Source organism: Artemia sp. Qi Xiang Cuo, chromosome 11 (genome assembly GCF_049724085.1).
Source record: "Artemia sp. Qi Xiang Cuo chromosome 11, ASM4972408v1, whole genome shotgun sequence".
In the NCBI taxonomy this organism is placed as follows: Eukaryota; Metazoa; Arthropoda; class Branchiopoda; order Anostraca; family Artemiidae; genus Artemia; species Artemia sp. Qi Xiang Cuo.
Genome location: NC_142804.1, coordinates 2,261,850 through 2,275,240, shown reverse-complemented (window position 1 = coordinate 2,275,240; position 13,391 = coordinate 2,261,850). Strand labels below are relative to the sequence as shown.

The following is a 13,391-nucleotide window of genomic DNA, read 5'->3' as shown; positions in this document are numbered from 1 at the left end:
GTGAATCTTTTGTATGAAATAATCTTGAATTTCCTAGCAAATTCATTGTATGTTTCTTCTTGTTTTTTACCATGGGCTGTGTTTTTTTTTTGTGTTGTGTTACTTTTGTTACGATGGGTGTATATTGTTGGCAGCTCCTTTGGCAGGTAAGTGATTCTTTTGTATGAAATACACTTGATTTTCTCAGTAAGTTCATTGTATTTTTCTTCTTTTTTTTCCCATGGGTTGTGTAAATAATGTTGTGCTACTATGTTCTGTGTTACTTTTGTTATCATGGGTGTAGATTTTTGGCAGCTCCTTTGGCAGGTAAGTGATTCTTTTGTATGAAATACACTTGATTTTCTCAGTAAATTCATTGTATTTTTCTTCTTGTTTTTCCCATGGGTTGTGTAAATTATGTTGTGCTACTATGTGCTGTGTTACTTTTGTTATCATGGGTATATTGTTGGCAGCTCCTTTGGCAGATGAGTGACTCTTTTGTATGAAATAAGCCTGAATTTCCTAGCAAATTCATTATATTTTTCTTCTTGTTTTTACCATAGGTTAGGTTTTTTTTTTTTTTTTGTTGTGTTACTTTTGTTACGATGGCTATATATTGTTGGCAGCTCATTTGGAAGGTGAGAGAATATTTTGTATGAAATACACATGATTTCATTAGTAAATTCATTTTATTTTTTCTTCTTGTTTTTACTACCCTATGGATTGTGCTACTTGTGATGTGTTACCATGTGCTATGTTACTTTTGTTATCATGGGTGTAAATTTTTGGCATCTCCTTTGGCAGATGAGTGACTCTTTTGTATGAAATAAGCTTGAATTTCCTTGCAAATTCATTGTATTTTTCTTCTTGTTTTTACCATGGGTTGTATTTTTTTTTGTGTTGTATTACTTTTGTTATGATGGGTGTATATTGTTGGCAGCTCATTTGGAAGGTGAGAGATTATTTTGTATGAAATACACATGATTTTCTTAGTAAATTCATTTTATTTTGTCTTCTTGTTTTTACTACACTATGGATTGTGTTACTTGTGATGTGTTACTATGTGCTATGTTACTTTTGTTATCATGGGTGTAAATTTTTGGCAGCTCCTTTGGCAGATGAGTGACTCTTTTGTATGAAATAAGCTTGAATTTCCTTGCAAATTCATTGTATTTTTCTTCTTGTTTTTACTACCCTATGGATTGTGTTACTTGTGATGTGTTACCATGTGCTATGTTACTTTTGTTATCATGGGTGTAAATTTTTGGCAGCTCCTTTGGCAGATGAGTGACTCTTTTGTATGAACTAAGCTTGAATTTCCTTGCAAATTCGTTGTATTATTCTTCTTGTTTTTACCATGGGTTGTATTTTTTTTGTGCTGTGTTACTTTTGTTATGATGGGTGTATATTGTTGGCAGCTCATTTGGAAGGTGAGAGATTCTTTTGTATGAAATACACAGGATTTTCTTAGTAAATTCATTTTATTTTGTCTTCTTGTTTTTACTACACTATGGATTGTGTTACTTGTGATGTGTTACCATGGGCTGTGTTACTTTTGTTATCATGGGTGTAGATTTTTGGCAGCTTCTTTGGCATATGAGTGACTCTTTTGTATGAAATACGCTTGAATTTCCTTGCCAATTCATTGTATTTTTCCTCTTGTTTTTACCATGGGTTGTATTTTTTTTTGTGTTGTGTTACTTTTATTATGATAGGTGTATATTGTTGGCAGCTCATTTGGAAGGTGAGAGATTACTTTGTCTGAAATACACATGATTTCATTAGTAAATTCATTTTATTTTTTCTTCTTGTTTTTACTACCCTATGGATTGTGTTACTTGTGATGTGTTACTATGTGCTATGTTACTTTTGTTATCATGGGTGTAAATTTTTGGCAGCTCCTTTGGCAGATGAGTGACTCTTTTGTATGAAATAAGCTGGAATTTCCTTGCAAATTCATTGTATTTTTCTTCTTGTTTTTACTACCCTATGGATTGTGTTACTTGTGATGTGTTACCATGTGCTATGTTACTTTTGTTATCATGGGTGTAAATTTTTGGCAGCTCCTTTGGGAGATGAGTGACTCTTTTGTATGAAATAAGCTTGAATTTCCTTGCAAATTCGTTGTATTATTCTTCTTGTTTTTACCATGGGTTGTATTTTTTTTGTGTTGTGTTACTTTTGTTATACCCTATGGATTGTGTTACTTGTGATGTGTTACCATGTGCTGTGTTACATTTGTTATCATGGGTGTAGATTTTTGGCAGCTCCTTTGGCAGATGAGGGACTCTTTTGTATGAAATACGCTTGAATTTCCTTGCAAATTCATTGTATCGTTCTTCTTGTTTTTACCATAGGTTGTGTTTTTTTTTGTGTTGTGTTACTTTTGTTACGATTGGTGAATATTGTTGGCAGCTCATTTGGAAGGCGAGAGATTATTTTGTCTGAAAATACACAAGATTTCATTAGTAAATTCAGTTTATTTTTTCTTCTTATTTTTACTACCCTATGGATTGTGTTACTTGTGATGTGTTACCATGTGCTGTGTTACTTTTGTTATCATGGCTGTACATTTTTGGCAACTCCTTTGGCAGATGAGTGACTCTTTTGTATGAAATACGCTTAAATTTCCTTGCAAATTCATTGTATCTTTCTTCTTGTTTTTACCATAGGTTGTGTTTTTTTTGTGTTGTGTTACTTTTGTTACGATTGGTGAATATTGTTGGCAGCTCATTTGGAAGGCGAGAGATTATTTTGTCTGAAATACACAAGATTTCATTAGTAAATCCATTTTATTTTTTCTTCTTGTTTTTACTACCCTATGGATTGTGTTACTTGTGATGTGTTACCATGTGCTGTGTTACTTTTGTTATCATGGGTGTAGATTTTTGGCAGCTCCTTTAGCAGATGAGTGACTCTTTTGTATGATGAAATACGCTTGAATTTCCTTGTAAATTCATTGTATCTTTCTTCTTGTTTTTACCATAGGTTGTTTTTTTTGTGTTACTTTTGTTACGATTGGTGAATATTGTTGGCAGCTCATTTGGAAGGCGAGAGATTATTTTGTCTGAAATACACAAGATTTCATTAGTAAATTCATTTTATTTTTCTTCTTGTTTTTACTACCCTATGGATTGTGTTACTTGTGTTGTGTTACCATGTGATGTGTTACTTTTGTTATCATGGGTGTAAATTTTTGGCAGCTCCTTTGGCAGATGAGTGACTCTTTTGTATGAAATAAGCTTGAATTTCCTTGCAAACTCATTGTATTTTTCTTCTTGTTTTTACCATGGGTTGTATTTTTTTTGTGTTGTGTTACTTTTGTTATGATGGGTGTATATTGTCGGCAGCTCATTGGGAAGGTGAGAGATTATTTTGTCTGAAATACAAATGATTTTCTTAGTAAATTCTTTTTATTTTTTATTTTTGTTTTTAATAGCCTTTGGGTTGTGTTACTTGTGTTGTGTTACCATGTGCTGTGTTACTTTTGTTATCATGGGTGTAGATTGTTCGCAGCTCCTTTGGCAGATGAGTGACTCTTTTGTATGAAATAAGCCTGAATTTCCCAGCAAATTTATTATATTTTTCTTCTTGATTTTACCATGTGTTGTGTTACTTCTGTTTTGTTACTTTTGTTATCATGGATGTAGATTGTTGGCTGCTCGTTTGGAAGGTGATAGATTCTTTTGTATGAAATACACTTGTTTTTCTCAGCAAATTCATTGTATTTTTCTTCTTGTTTTTTTTATGCCTTTCTGCATATCCTTGTTCATTTTTAAAAATGATGAATTGACTTTTGCGTTAAATTTTTTATTTTTGTTTATATTTTTTTTAAATCAGAAGGTTTAAACTATCTATCTGATTTTTTGTTTTCAGACATATTTAGAAGCTGCTAAAACTAAATTTGTGAGAGACTACAAACCTTTAAATGCATCAAAGATCACATCAACTGTTGGTCTCAATATAGGAAAGGTGGACTTGCTGGGAGTTAAAGTTAGCTTCTGGGATCTTGGCGGACAAGAGGAATTACAGTCCTTATGGGACAAGGTAACTACTACTACTATTACTAGCAATTCACCATAGGACCAAGCTTCCTGTGGCCAACACAGCTACGCACGCTCCTCCTCCATCCAAATTTATTCAAAGCCTCCCTCTTTACACCCTCCCAGGAAGTCTTTCTTTATGGCATCTTTAAATCCCGTTAAACTTTCTGTATGGCATCCTCCCATCCCAACCGTGGACGGCCTGCTTCCTGTTTTTAACCTTGGTAAAACTGAATATTTAAACGTTGGAAGCAAAGTTGACTTTATCTAATTAGATATCAATGTACCAATATTCTAGATAAGGCGTCAACATCGAATACCAAAACTCTAGTACCAATATTAAAAAAGATATTTGAAAAGCAGCATGAAACAAAAACAACTGTACTACCTGAATGGTTTACTTTCCCTAAATCAAATCAAAATTTCTGTTTCTTAATAGCTGATAATAATAGCTGATAGTAGTTTGAGATTTTAGAAAAAAAATAGGCTTTCAGTTTTTTTCTCTGAACATGGAATTAATCTTGGGGGATAAATCTTGGGGGCTACCCCTCCCCCTCAACCCCTCACTCGTTACGGTAAAGTTTTTTAATGCTTTAAGAAGAAGCTTTTTACTCCAATTTCAAGGCCTCTGTGTTTCAGCATTTGTTCTCAATGAATTGGGACAAAAAGTCAAACATTTGACTAAAGAGTGAGGCTTTTTAAAGAAGCTTTTTATTCCAGTTCCAAAGCCTCTGTGTTTCAGCATTCGTACTTAAAGAATTGGGACAAAAAGTCAAACATTAGACTGAAGAGTGAGGGGTTTAGGATGGGGCAGCCCTTCTTGTATTACTTAATAACTTTAGCGATTCTAAACTGAAAACTAAAATACAAAATAAAAAAGAATTTAAATACACATTAAATCCCGCGTTGGGTAGTTAGAACCTAACAAAAAATAAAACCAATTAAAATTTTTTAAGTATTTTTCTAGTTTTAATTAAAAGATTCAAATTATTGCTCGGATACCATAAATATTTTTGCAGTTTATATAATAACTTTAGTGATCCTGAACTGAGAACAAAAATAAAATCAAAATTCTCTTGTCGAAAGATCGAAGTGTATAGATATTGCATTCAGTTATTACGTCATAAATGGTTATAAGAGAAAAATCAACGCTTTGTATCTTTTCAACATATTGTAAGCAGCAACCTTTTCAATGTGATTATTTGTAACTTATTTTTCCTGATGTACAATGGTAAGTCTCTGATGGTACAATGGTAAGCATACTAGCGGTTAGGATAGCTGGCATTCATCAAGACTGGCAATAATAATGCAGTTTTTAGTGGAATTTAAATAAAAAAGTTCTTCATTTAATTAAATTTTGTTTTTAATAAAAAAAAGGAACTAGAACTTTTAATTTCCATTCGCATGAGCCCTCTTGCGATTTTCTAGAACTACTGGGTCGATACGATCACCTCTGGGGAAAAAAACAAACAAATAAACACGCATCTGTGATCTTTCTTCTGGCAAAAAATACAAAATTCCAAACTTTTGCAGCTAGGAGCTTATAAACTCTACAGTGGGGTTTTCTGATACGTTGAATCTGATAGTATGATTTTCATTAAGATTCCATGACTTTAAAGGGACGTTTTTCTCTTTTTTTTGAAAATGCGGCAAATTTTCTCAGGCTTGTAACTTTTGATGGGTAAAACTAAACTTGGTAAAACTTAGATATTTCAAATCATCGTAAAGATCTGATTCTTTTGATGTATTTATTGGTATGAAAATTTCTTGTTTTAGAATTCGGCTACTATTGAGACGAGTCGCTCTTACTATACAGATCGTTACCACGAACTGTTTGATTAAAAAAAAAAAATTAAAAAGCTCTAGAACTTTTAATTTCTGTTTGAATGAACCCTTTCGCAATATTCTAGGACCACTGGGTCGATACGATAACCCATGGGGGGAAAAAGAAACAAATACGCACGCATCCATGATCGTTCTTCTGGCAAAAAATACAAAATTCCACATTTTTGCAGATAAAAGATTAAAACCTCAGCAAAAATCCAATTTTTAATGTATCTATTGGTGTCAAAATTCCATTTTCTAGAGTTTTGGTTTCTATTGAGCCGGGTCGCCTCTTACTCACAGTTCGTTACCACGACCGGTTTGATGATTACAAACAGGAAAAAACCTACGACTTTTTCTTCTTTCGATTAGTAAGAGACGATCCTCAAGCTTCAGGCAGCTAACTAAGTTCATAATTTGTTCTTTAAGATAAACTTCTATAATCAGATATCTTAATATATCCTTCATTGTTTAGCGGTTGGGATAGCTGGCTCTCGCCTTTTTACTTATGATGACTTCTTAAGGAATATAATTAAAATAATCGTGTCTATAATGATTCCTTATATTACTTCAGTTACTATGGGCTATAGTTTGTTCCTTAATGTAACTTTCTTCTGGCAAAAAATACTAAATTCCACATTTTTGCAGATAGGAGCATGAAACCTCTACAGCAAGGTTCACTGACACGCTTAATCTGATGGTGTAATTTCCATCAAGATTCTATGATTTTTAGAGGGCGTTTCCCCCTTTCTTGAAAATAAGGCACATTTCCTCAGGCTCTTAACTTTTGATGAGTAAAACTAAACTTGATGAAACTTATATATTTAAAATTAGTATCAAAATCTAAGTCTTTTGATGTATCTATTGGTATCAAAATTTCGCTTTTAAGAGTTTCAGTTACTGTTGAGACGAATCGCTCTTACTATACAGTTCGTTACCACGAACTGTTTGATTTCGGACAAAGCAATTCTAATAGTATACTTTGTTTTTCGATGTGATTTTATGTTTCGGAGCTGTAAGATATTATATTTTTTATTATGCGACTTGATTGTCTCTTACTAGGTGGCTAGCTACCGCTTTTTCTTAGTTGGAATAGTAAAAGACGAACCTCAAAGAATCAGGCAGCTAATTAATTCAAGTGTAACACCATACTCCAGATAAGTTCATTCTAATTCCCTTCTAGAATGATCTATATCAATCCTTTATGTAAATTAATTAAGAAAACCTTTTCCACAAAATAAGTTTTTCAAAGAAAAGAAAAGAACTCCATTAAACCAAAAATGAGCAAAAATAAAATTAAATAATCTACCACGCGTGAAACTACCACAAATAAACATCGATGAATAAATGAAGCTAAAACCGAACAGAAATTACAAAAAATAACCGAGTCAAACTCAAAACGAGGAGAAATTAACATGAGTAGGGCTCAAAACCCCTATGCCTTCCAAAGGCAAGAACATAATTTGCACTTTACTGAAAAAACATAAATGTTTTTACTTTTATAACTTTAATAAATCAAAAAATATTATCATTTTGATTACGAAATATCAGTATATGCATATTAAACTGACCATTCATTTGTATTTTTTTCAGTAAAGTGCAAATTATGTTCTGGCCTTGGGAAGGCATAGGGGTTTCTAGCACTACTCATGTTAATTTCCCCTTGTTTTGAGTTTGACTCGGTTATTTATTGTAATTTCTGTTCGTTTTTAGTTTCATTTATTTATCGATGCTGATTTGTGGTAGTTTCACGCTTGTTAGATTATTTTATTATATATTTGTTCATTTTTGGTTTAATGGAGTTCTTTCTTTGAAAAACTTATTTTGTGGAAAGTTTTTTTTTAATTTATTTCTTTTCGTTTTATATTGAAATTGTCATTACAGGGAAAAAGAAAATAATACTTTATATTTTTTCGTTTTTTTTAGACTTTATAGTTTGGCCTGATATTTGTATTCTGGAGAAAAATTTTAAGCAATTTTTAACAACATACACCGTTTCAAAAATCTGAACACAAATAGCAGTGTTTAATTTAGTTTCATACCTCCTCTAGTTGACCTGAAATAGAAAACTTGATATCATTCCCAAAAGAATCTGTTAGCTTTCTTTGATAGCTTGGATACGCTTACACTATTTTCGTCTGGTTAAATTGCAAGAGCAGAAAAAGCCCCGAAAGTTTGAACATAATACCCTCATTCGTTCTTGGGATACTGCTGAGATGCCTTACTGAGAATTTGCATTAACACAGTGCATTTTTATTTAATCTTAAGGCAACACTTATGTCTTTAAAATTAATTGGCAATTAGATTGATGGGCGTGGGAAGGGGACTAGTTGCCCTCCAATCACTTTCGACTAATAAAAAGGGGATTAGCCCTTTCCATTTTCAATCGAATGAGTCGTTTTCGAAGTTCCTAAGACACTTCCTTCTATACGAAGTGCCCTGCTCTATACAAAAAAAGAGAAAAAATTAATAATACATTGTACCCACATCGATCTTTACTAGAAAAATGTCGAACCGTCCAATCACTTTGGACTATTAAAAAGGGCACTAGCCCTTTGAATTTCCAGTCGAATGAGCTCTTTTTTAGTTTTTACGACAACGCTTTCTATAAACATCTTATATACCCCCAGGGCATAAATTATAACCCTTGCCCTGAGGGTTGTGAGTGGATTGTCATCCTCAAAAACATAATTTCCAAAACTTTCAACTACGTTAAACAAAATGGCTATCTCAAAATTTTGATTGGATGTGTTTGGGGAAATAATGGGCGTGAGAGGGGCGTTAGTTGCTCTCCAATCACTTTTAACTATTAAAAAAGGCACTAGCCCTTTCAATTTCCAATCGAATGAGCCCTTGTGAAGTTTCTACGACAACGCTTTCAATTAAAGCCTTATATGCCCTCAGGGCATAACTTACAACCCTTGCCCTGACGGCTGGGGGGGGGGCTTGTCATCCTCAAAGACCTAATTTCTAGAACTTTCAAATACGTTGAAGAAATTTACTATCTCAAAATTTTGAGAGGATGTGTTTGGGGAAATGGTGAGCGTGAGAGGGGGGTTAATTTGCCTCCAATCACTTCCGACTATTAAAAAGGGCACTAGCCCTTTGAATTTCCAATTGAATGAACCTTTTTTGAATTTTCTACGTGGGGGGAGTGTAATCCTCAAAAACATAATTTCCAGACTTTTTAACTGCGAAGATTTTTTAACGAACAAAATGGCTATCTCAAAATTTGGATTGGATGTGTTTGGGGAAGTGGTGGGAGTGAGAGGGGTGTTAGTTATCCTCCAATCACTTTCGACTATTAAAAAGGGCCCAAGCTCTTCCAATTTCCAATCGAATAAACGCTTTTTGGAGTTTCTACAATATCACTATCTATAAAAACCGTATATGCTCCCAGGGCATAACTTACAACCCTTACCCCGATGGCTCTGAGGGGGTTATCATCCTCAAAGACTTAATTTCTAAAACTTTTAACTACGTTGAACAAAATGGCTATCTAAAAATTTTGATTGGATGTGTTTGGGGAAAAGGTGGGCGTGAGAGGGGGGGGAGGGGTTAATTGCCCTCAAATCACTCGACTATTAAAAAGTGCACTAGCCCTTTGAATTTCCAATCAAATGAGCCCTTTTTGAAGTTTCTACGACAACGCTTTCTATAATAAAAAATTATATGCCCACAGGGCATAGCTTACAACGCTTGCCCTGATTGCTCTGAGGGGGAGGGGTTGTCATCTTCAAAGACCTTATTTCTAGAACTTCTAACTACGTAGAACAAAATGGCTATCTCAAAATTTGGATTGGATGCGTTTGGGGAAAAGGTTGGCGTGAGAGGGGGGTTAGTTGCCCTCCAATTACTTTCGACTATTAAAAAGGGCACTAGCGCTTTGAATTTTCAATCGAACGAGCCTTTTTGGAAGTTTTTACGACAACGCTTTTTATAAAAACCTTTTAAGCCCCCAGGTCATAACTTACAACCCTTGCCCTAAGGGCTGTGGGGGAGTGTCCTCCTCAAAATCATAATTTCTATTTGGAAATCAACTACGCTGAACAAAATGGCTATCTCGAAATTTTGATTGGATGTGTTTGGGGGAAATGGTGGGCGTGGAAGGGGGGTTAGTTGCCTTCCATTCACTTTCGACTATTAAAAAGGGCACAAGCCACTCCAATATACAATCAAATGAGCCCTTTTCGTAGTTTCTACGACAACTCCTTCGATACGAAGTGCCCTGGTCTAAGACAAACAAACCAAAAAATAATAGTACATTGTGCCAACATCGTTCTTAACTGAGGCAGCGCTATTGCGCTGACTATGATTACAGAAAAAAACAAGTTTTTTTTAACTGAAAGTAAGGAGCGACATTAAAACTTAAAACGAACAGAAATTAGTCCGTATATGAAAGGGGCTGTCCCCTCCTCAGCGCCTCACACTTTACGCTAAAGTTTGACTTTTTCTCAAAATTCTACTTTTTAAAGCAATAAAAAACTTCAGCGTAAAGAGGCGTTTAAGAGGGGACACCCCCTTTCATATACGGAATAAATGCTGTCCGTTTTAAGTTTTAATGTCGCTCCTTACTTTCTGTTTAAAAAACTTGTTTTTTTTTTATTTAATATCTGAACGTTTTTGAATTAATGCAGGTTTTGATTTTGGCTCAGAGTACATGAATAAACAAAACGAAATTTGCATATTAGTTTTACTTTTTTAAAACTAATTATAACCTAAGTTTGATTTTTGTTCCATTTATTTAGGAATAACTCCTGAATCACAAAGGCTGTTTGATTAGAATAATAATCTCTTTTAAAAGTTAAAAAAAAAACTATAGAGTAAGAGTGAGATATTTAGGACTGGGAACCTCCCTTATATACATGATTATTTGAAAAAAACTACGTTTTCTAAAGAGTTAAAGAGGCTGAGTCACAAGTTCGAACCTTAAAACGTACAGGGATTAGGAGGTACAGTTGGGGGGCTGCCGCCTCCCAATCCCCCCGCTTTCGCAGCTTTTAAATTAAACAAAAGTTTTTTAAACTGAAAGTAAGGAGCGACATTAAAACTTAAAACGAACAGAAATTATTCCGTATATGAAAGGGGCTGTGCCCTCCTCAACGCCTTGCTCTTTACGCTAAAGTTTGACTTTCTCAAAACTCTTTTTTAAACAATAAAAACTTAAGCGTAAAGAGCGAGGCGTTGAGGAGGGCACAGCCCCTTTCATATACGGAATAATTTCTGTTCGTTTTAAGTTTTAATGTCGCTCCGTACTTTCAGTTTAAAAAACTTGTTTTTTTTTATTTAAAGGCTGCGAAAGCGGGTGGTTTGGGGGCGGCAGCCCCCCAACTGTACCTCCTAATCCCTGTACGTTTTAAGGTTCGAACTTGTGACTCAGCCTCTTTAACTCTTTAGAAAACGTAGTTTTTTTTCAAATAATTTCTGTACCTTTTTGTACAGTTTATTACTTATTATTGCTTGACTAACTGTTAGCTGATCGTGTCAGGAGTTAAAGTTGGGGGACTGCCGCCCCCAAACCCCCCGCTTTTGAAGATTCTTGTGTTAAGGCTTTTAATTCCTGAATACTCAAATCAAATACACAGTAAGATTTTCTTTTTTCAACTTGTCTTCGAGCATGCGGGTATACGGCATGTTATCAAAGCAGTGGAGACTTACCTGTAACCTGAAGGCCGACTGTGATATTCTTCTGGAGACGCCTGTTGAGCCGAAGGATTTAATAGATTGGATTTAAAAAAAAAACCGAGTTTCTTTTTTAAACTTAAAGTTCAATATATAAAAAATTTCCTCTGGCGGGGAATCGAACCCGGTTCTTCCATCCGACAGTCAGGAATAGCGACCACTGTACCACAGAGACAATTGTTACATTATTTTTAGTCTATGCAATCTATTTTTGACGCAAGCAAATCCCCCCAAAACTTGATATTTGGTTTTTGGAAAACAGAGAAGGAGTGATCGGATTTTCGAGGATAAGCTCCCAGGCCCCAGGAAAGCTTATCCTCTAAATTTCAGCCCGATCGGACAACGTTAAAGGGGGGCTGTGGTGGGAAAAATTAACATGGGCTCTTATAGGTAAACGATGTTTTTCGTAAATGTAAATTCGGGGGGAAATTTTTTCGGTCTGAAAATATCAAAAGGCCCTAACAGGTCGAATTCCGCTTCGAATGAGTCCTCATTCACCCGGATCCGTTGCCAACTGTGGCCTGTAGGCGAGGCTAATAAAAAAAGAAGAGAAATGAACATTAAGTGGCTATGTCTGGTTTTTGGAAAACAGGGAAGGAGTGATCGGATTGAGCTGAAATTTTGAGGATAAGCTCCCGGGCCCTAGAAAAGCTTAACCTCTAAATTTCAGCCCGATCGGAAAACGTTAAAGGGGGCTGTGGTCGGAGGTTCGAAACTTTCGGCCCACTTTTACCCATGAAGATAAAGTCGGAGGGGGGGTGAAATTTTGCACGTTTCTTAGTTTGAGCTTGGGCTACAAAATGCGATCACCGCCGTCTCCCTACGACCTCTAGGACCTGAAATCGCTTAAAATTGTGGTGGGTCGCCTCTTTAAAGAGGCACAAGTGTGCCTCCTTAATATTTTCTGTTCGTTTTAAGTTTTAATGTTAATCCTAACTTTCAGTTGAAAAAACTTGTTTTTTTTTATTTAATACTTCCCAATAACAGACACTATACGTAAACAATTGGCAAAGTTCATAACTTGCAACCCTTCCGCCGGTAACTGTAGGGGATTAAGTGATCTTCAAAGACATATTTATGAGATTTTCGACTATGTGGAACAAAATAGTTATCTCGAAATTTTGATCGGGTGACTTCGAGAAAAAAAAATGAGCGTGGGAGTGGCCTAGTTGCTCTCCAATTTTATTGGTCTCTTAAAAAGGGCACTAGAACTTTTAATTTCTGTTCGAATGAGTCCTCTTGCGATATTCTAGGACCATTGGATTGATACGATTACCCCTGCAAAAAAAACAAACAAACAAATAAACACGCATCCGTGATCATTCTTCTGGCAAAAAATACAAAATTCCACATTTTTGCAGATAGGAGCTGAAATTTCTACAGAAGGGTTTTCTGATACGCTGAATCTGATGCTTTGATTTAGGGGGTGTTTTCCCCTTTTTCGAAAATAATGCAAATTTTTTCAGGCTCGTAACTTTTGATGGGTAAGACTAAACTTGATGAAACTAGGCTACTATTGAGCCGGGTCGCTCCTTACTTACTGTTCGTAACCACGAACTGTTTGATACCGGAGACAAAATCCAAATTTTGGAAAGGGATTAAGTAATGGCGTTACATGCATTTCAAGTTGTTCTAGAGCCCAAATTCTGAGAGGGAGAAGAACCATTAGTAACAGTCAACTGCCTTACTGTTTGGTTACCTAAAGATAACTCTGTGTTGCATCATCATCTATATAATCATTCCTTATAACTGTTCAGTTACCATGGACTATATAGATCGTTCTTCAATGTACGAGCTCTCTATGACGTTCCAGTGCCCCTCTAGCTACGAGGGAAAAAAGGAAAAAAGATGCCGTCTATGCAG

The 13,391-nt window shown here is 35.1% G+C and overlaps 1 protein-coding gene across 1 annotated transcript in view; it reads left to right on the top strand.

The window, feature by feature from the left end:
- Arfrp1 (ADP-ribosylation factor related protein 1) overlaps positions 1–13,391 on the top strand; it is a 77,820-nt gene that overhangs the window by 27,963 nt on the left and 36,466 nt on the right. The window contains exon 2 of the mRNA XM_089097033.1: positions 3,856–4,026. Within this exon, the coding sequence (XP_088953159.1) occupies positions 3,856–4,026 (171 nt within the window). The remainder of the gene's footprint in view (positions 1–3,855; positions 4,027–13,391) is intronic.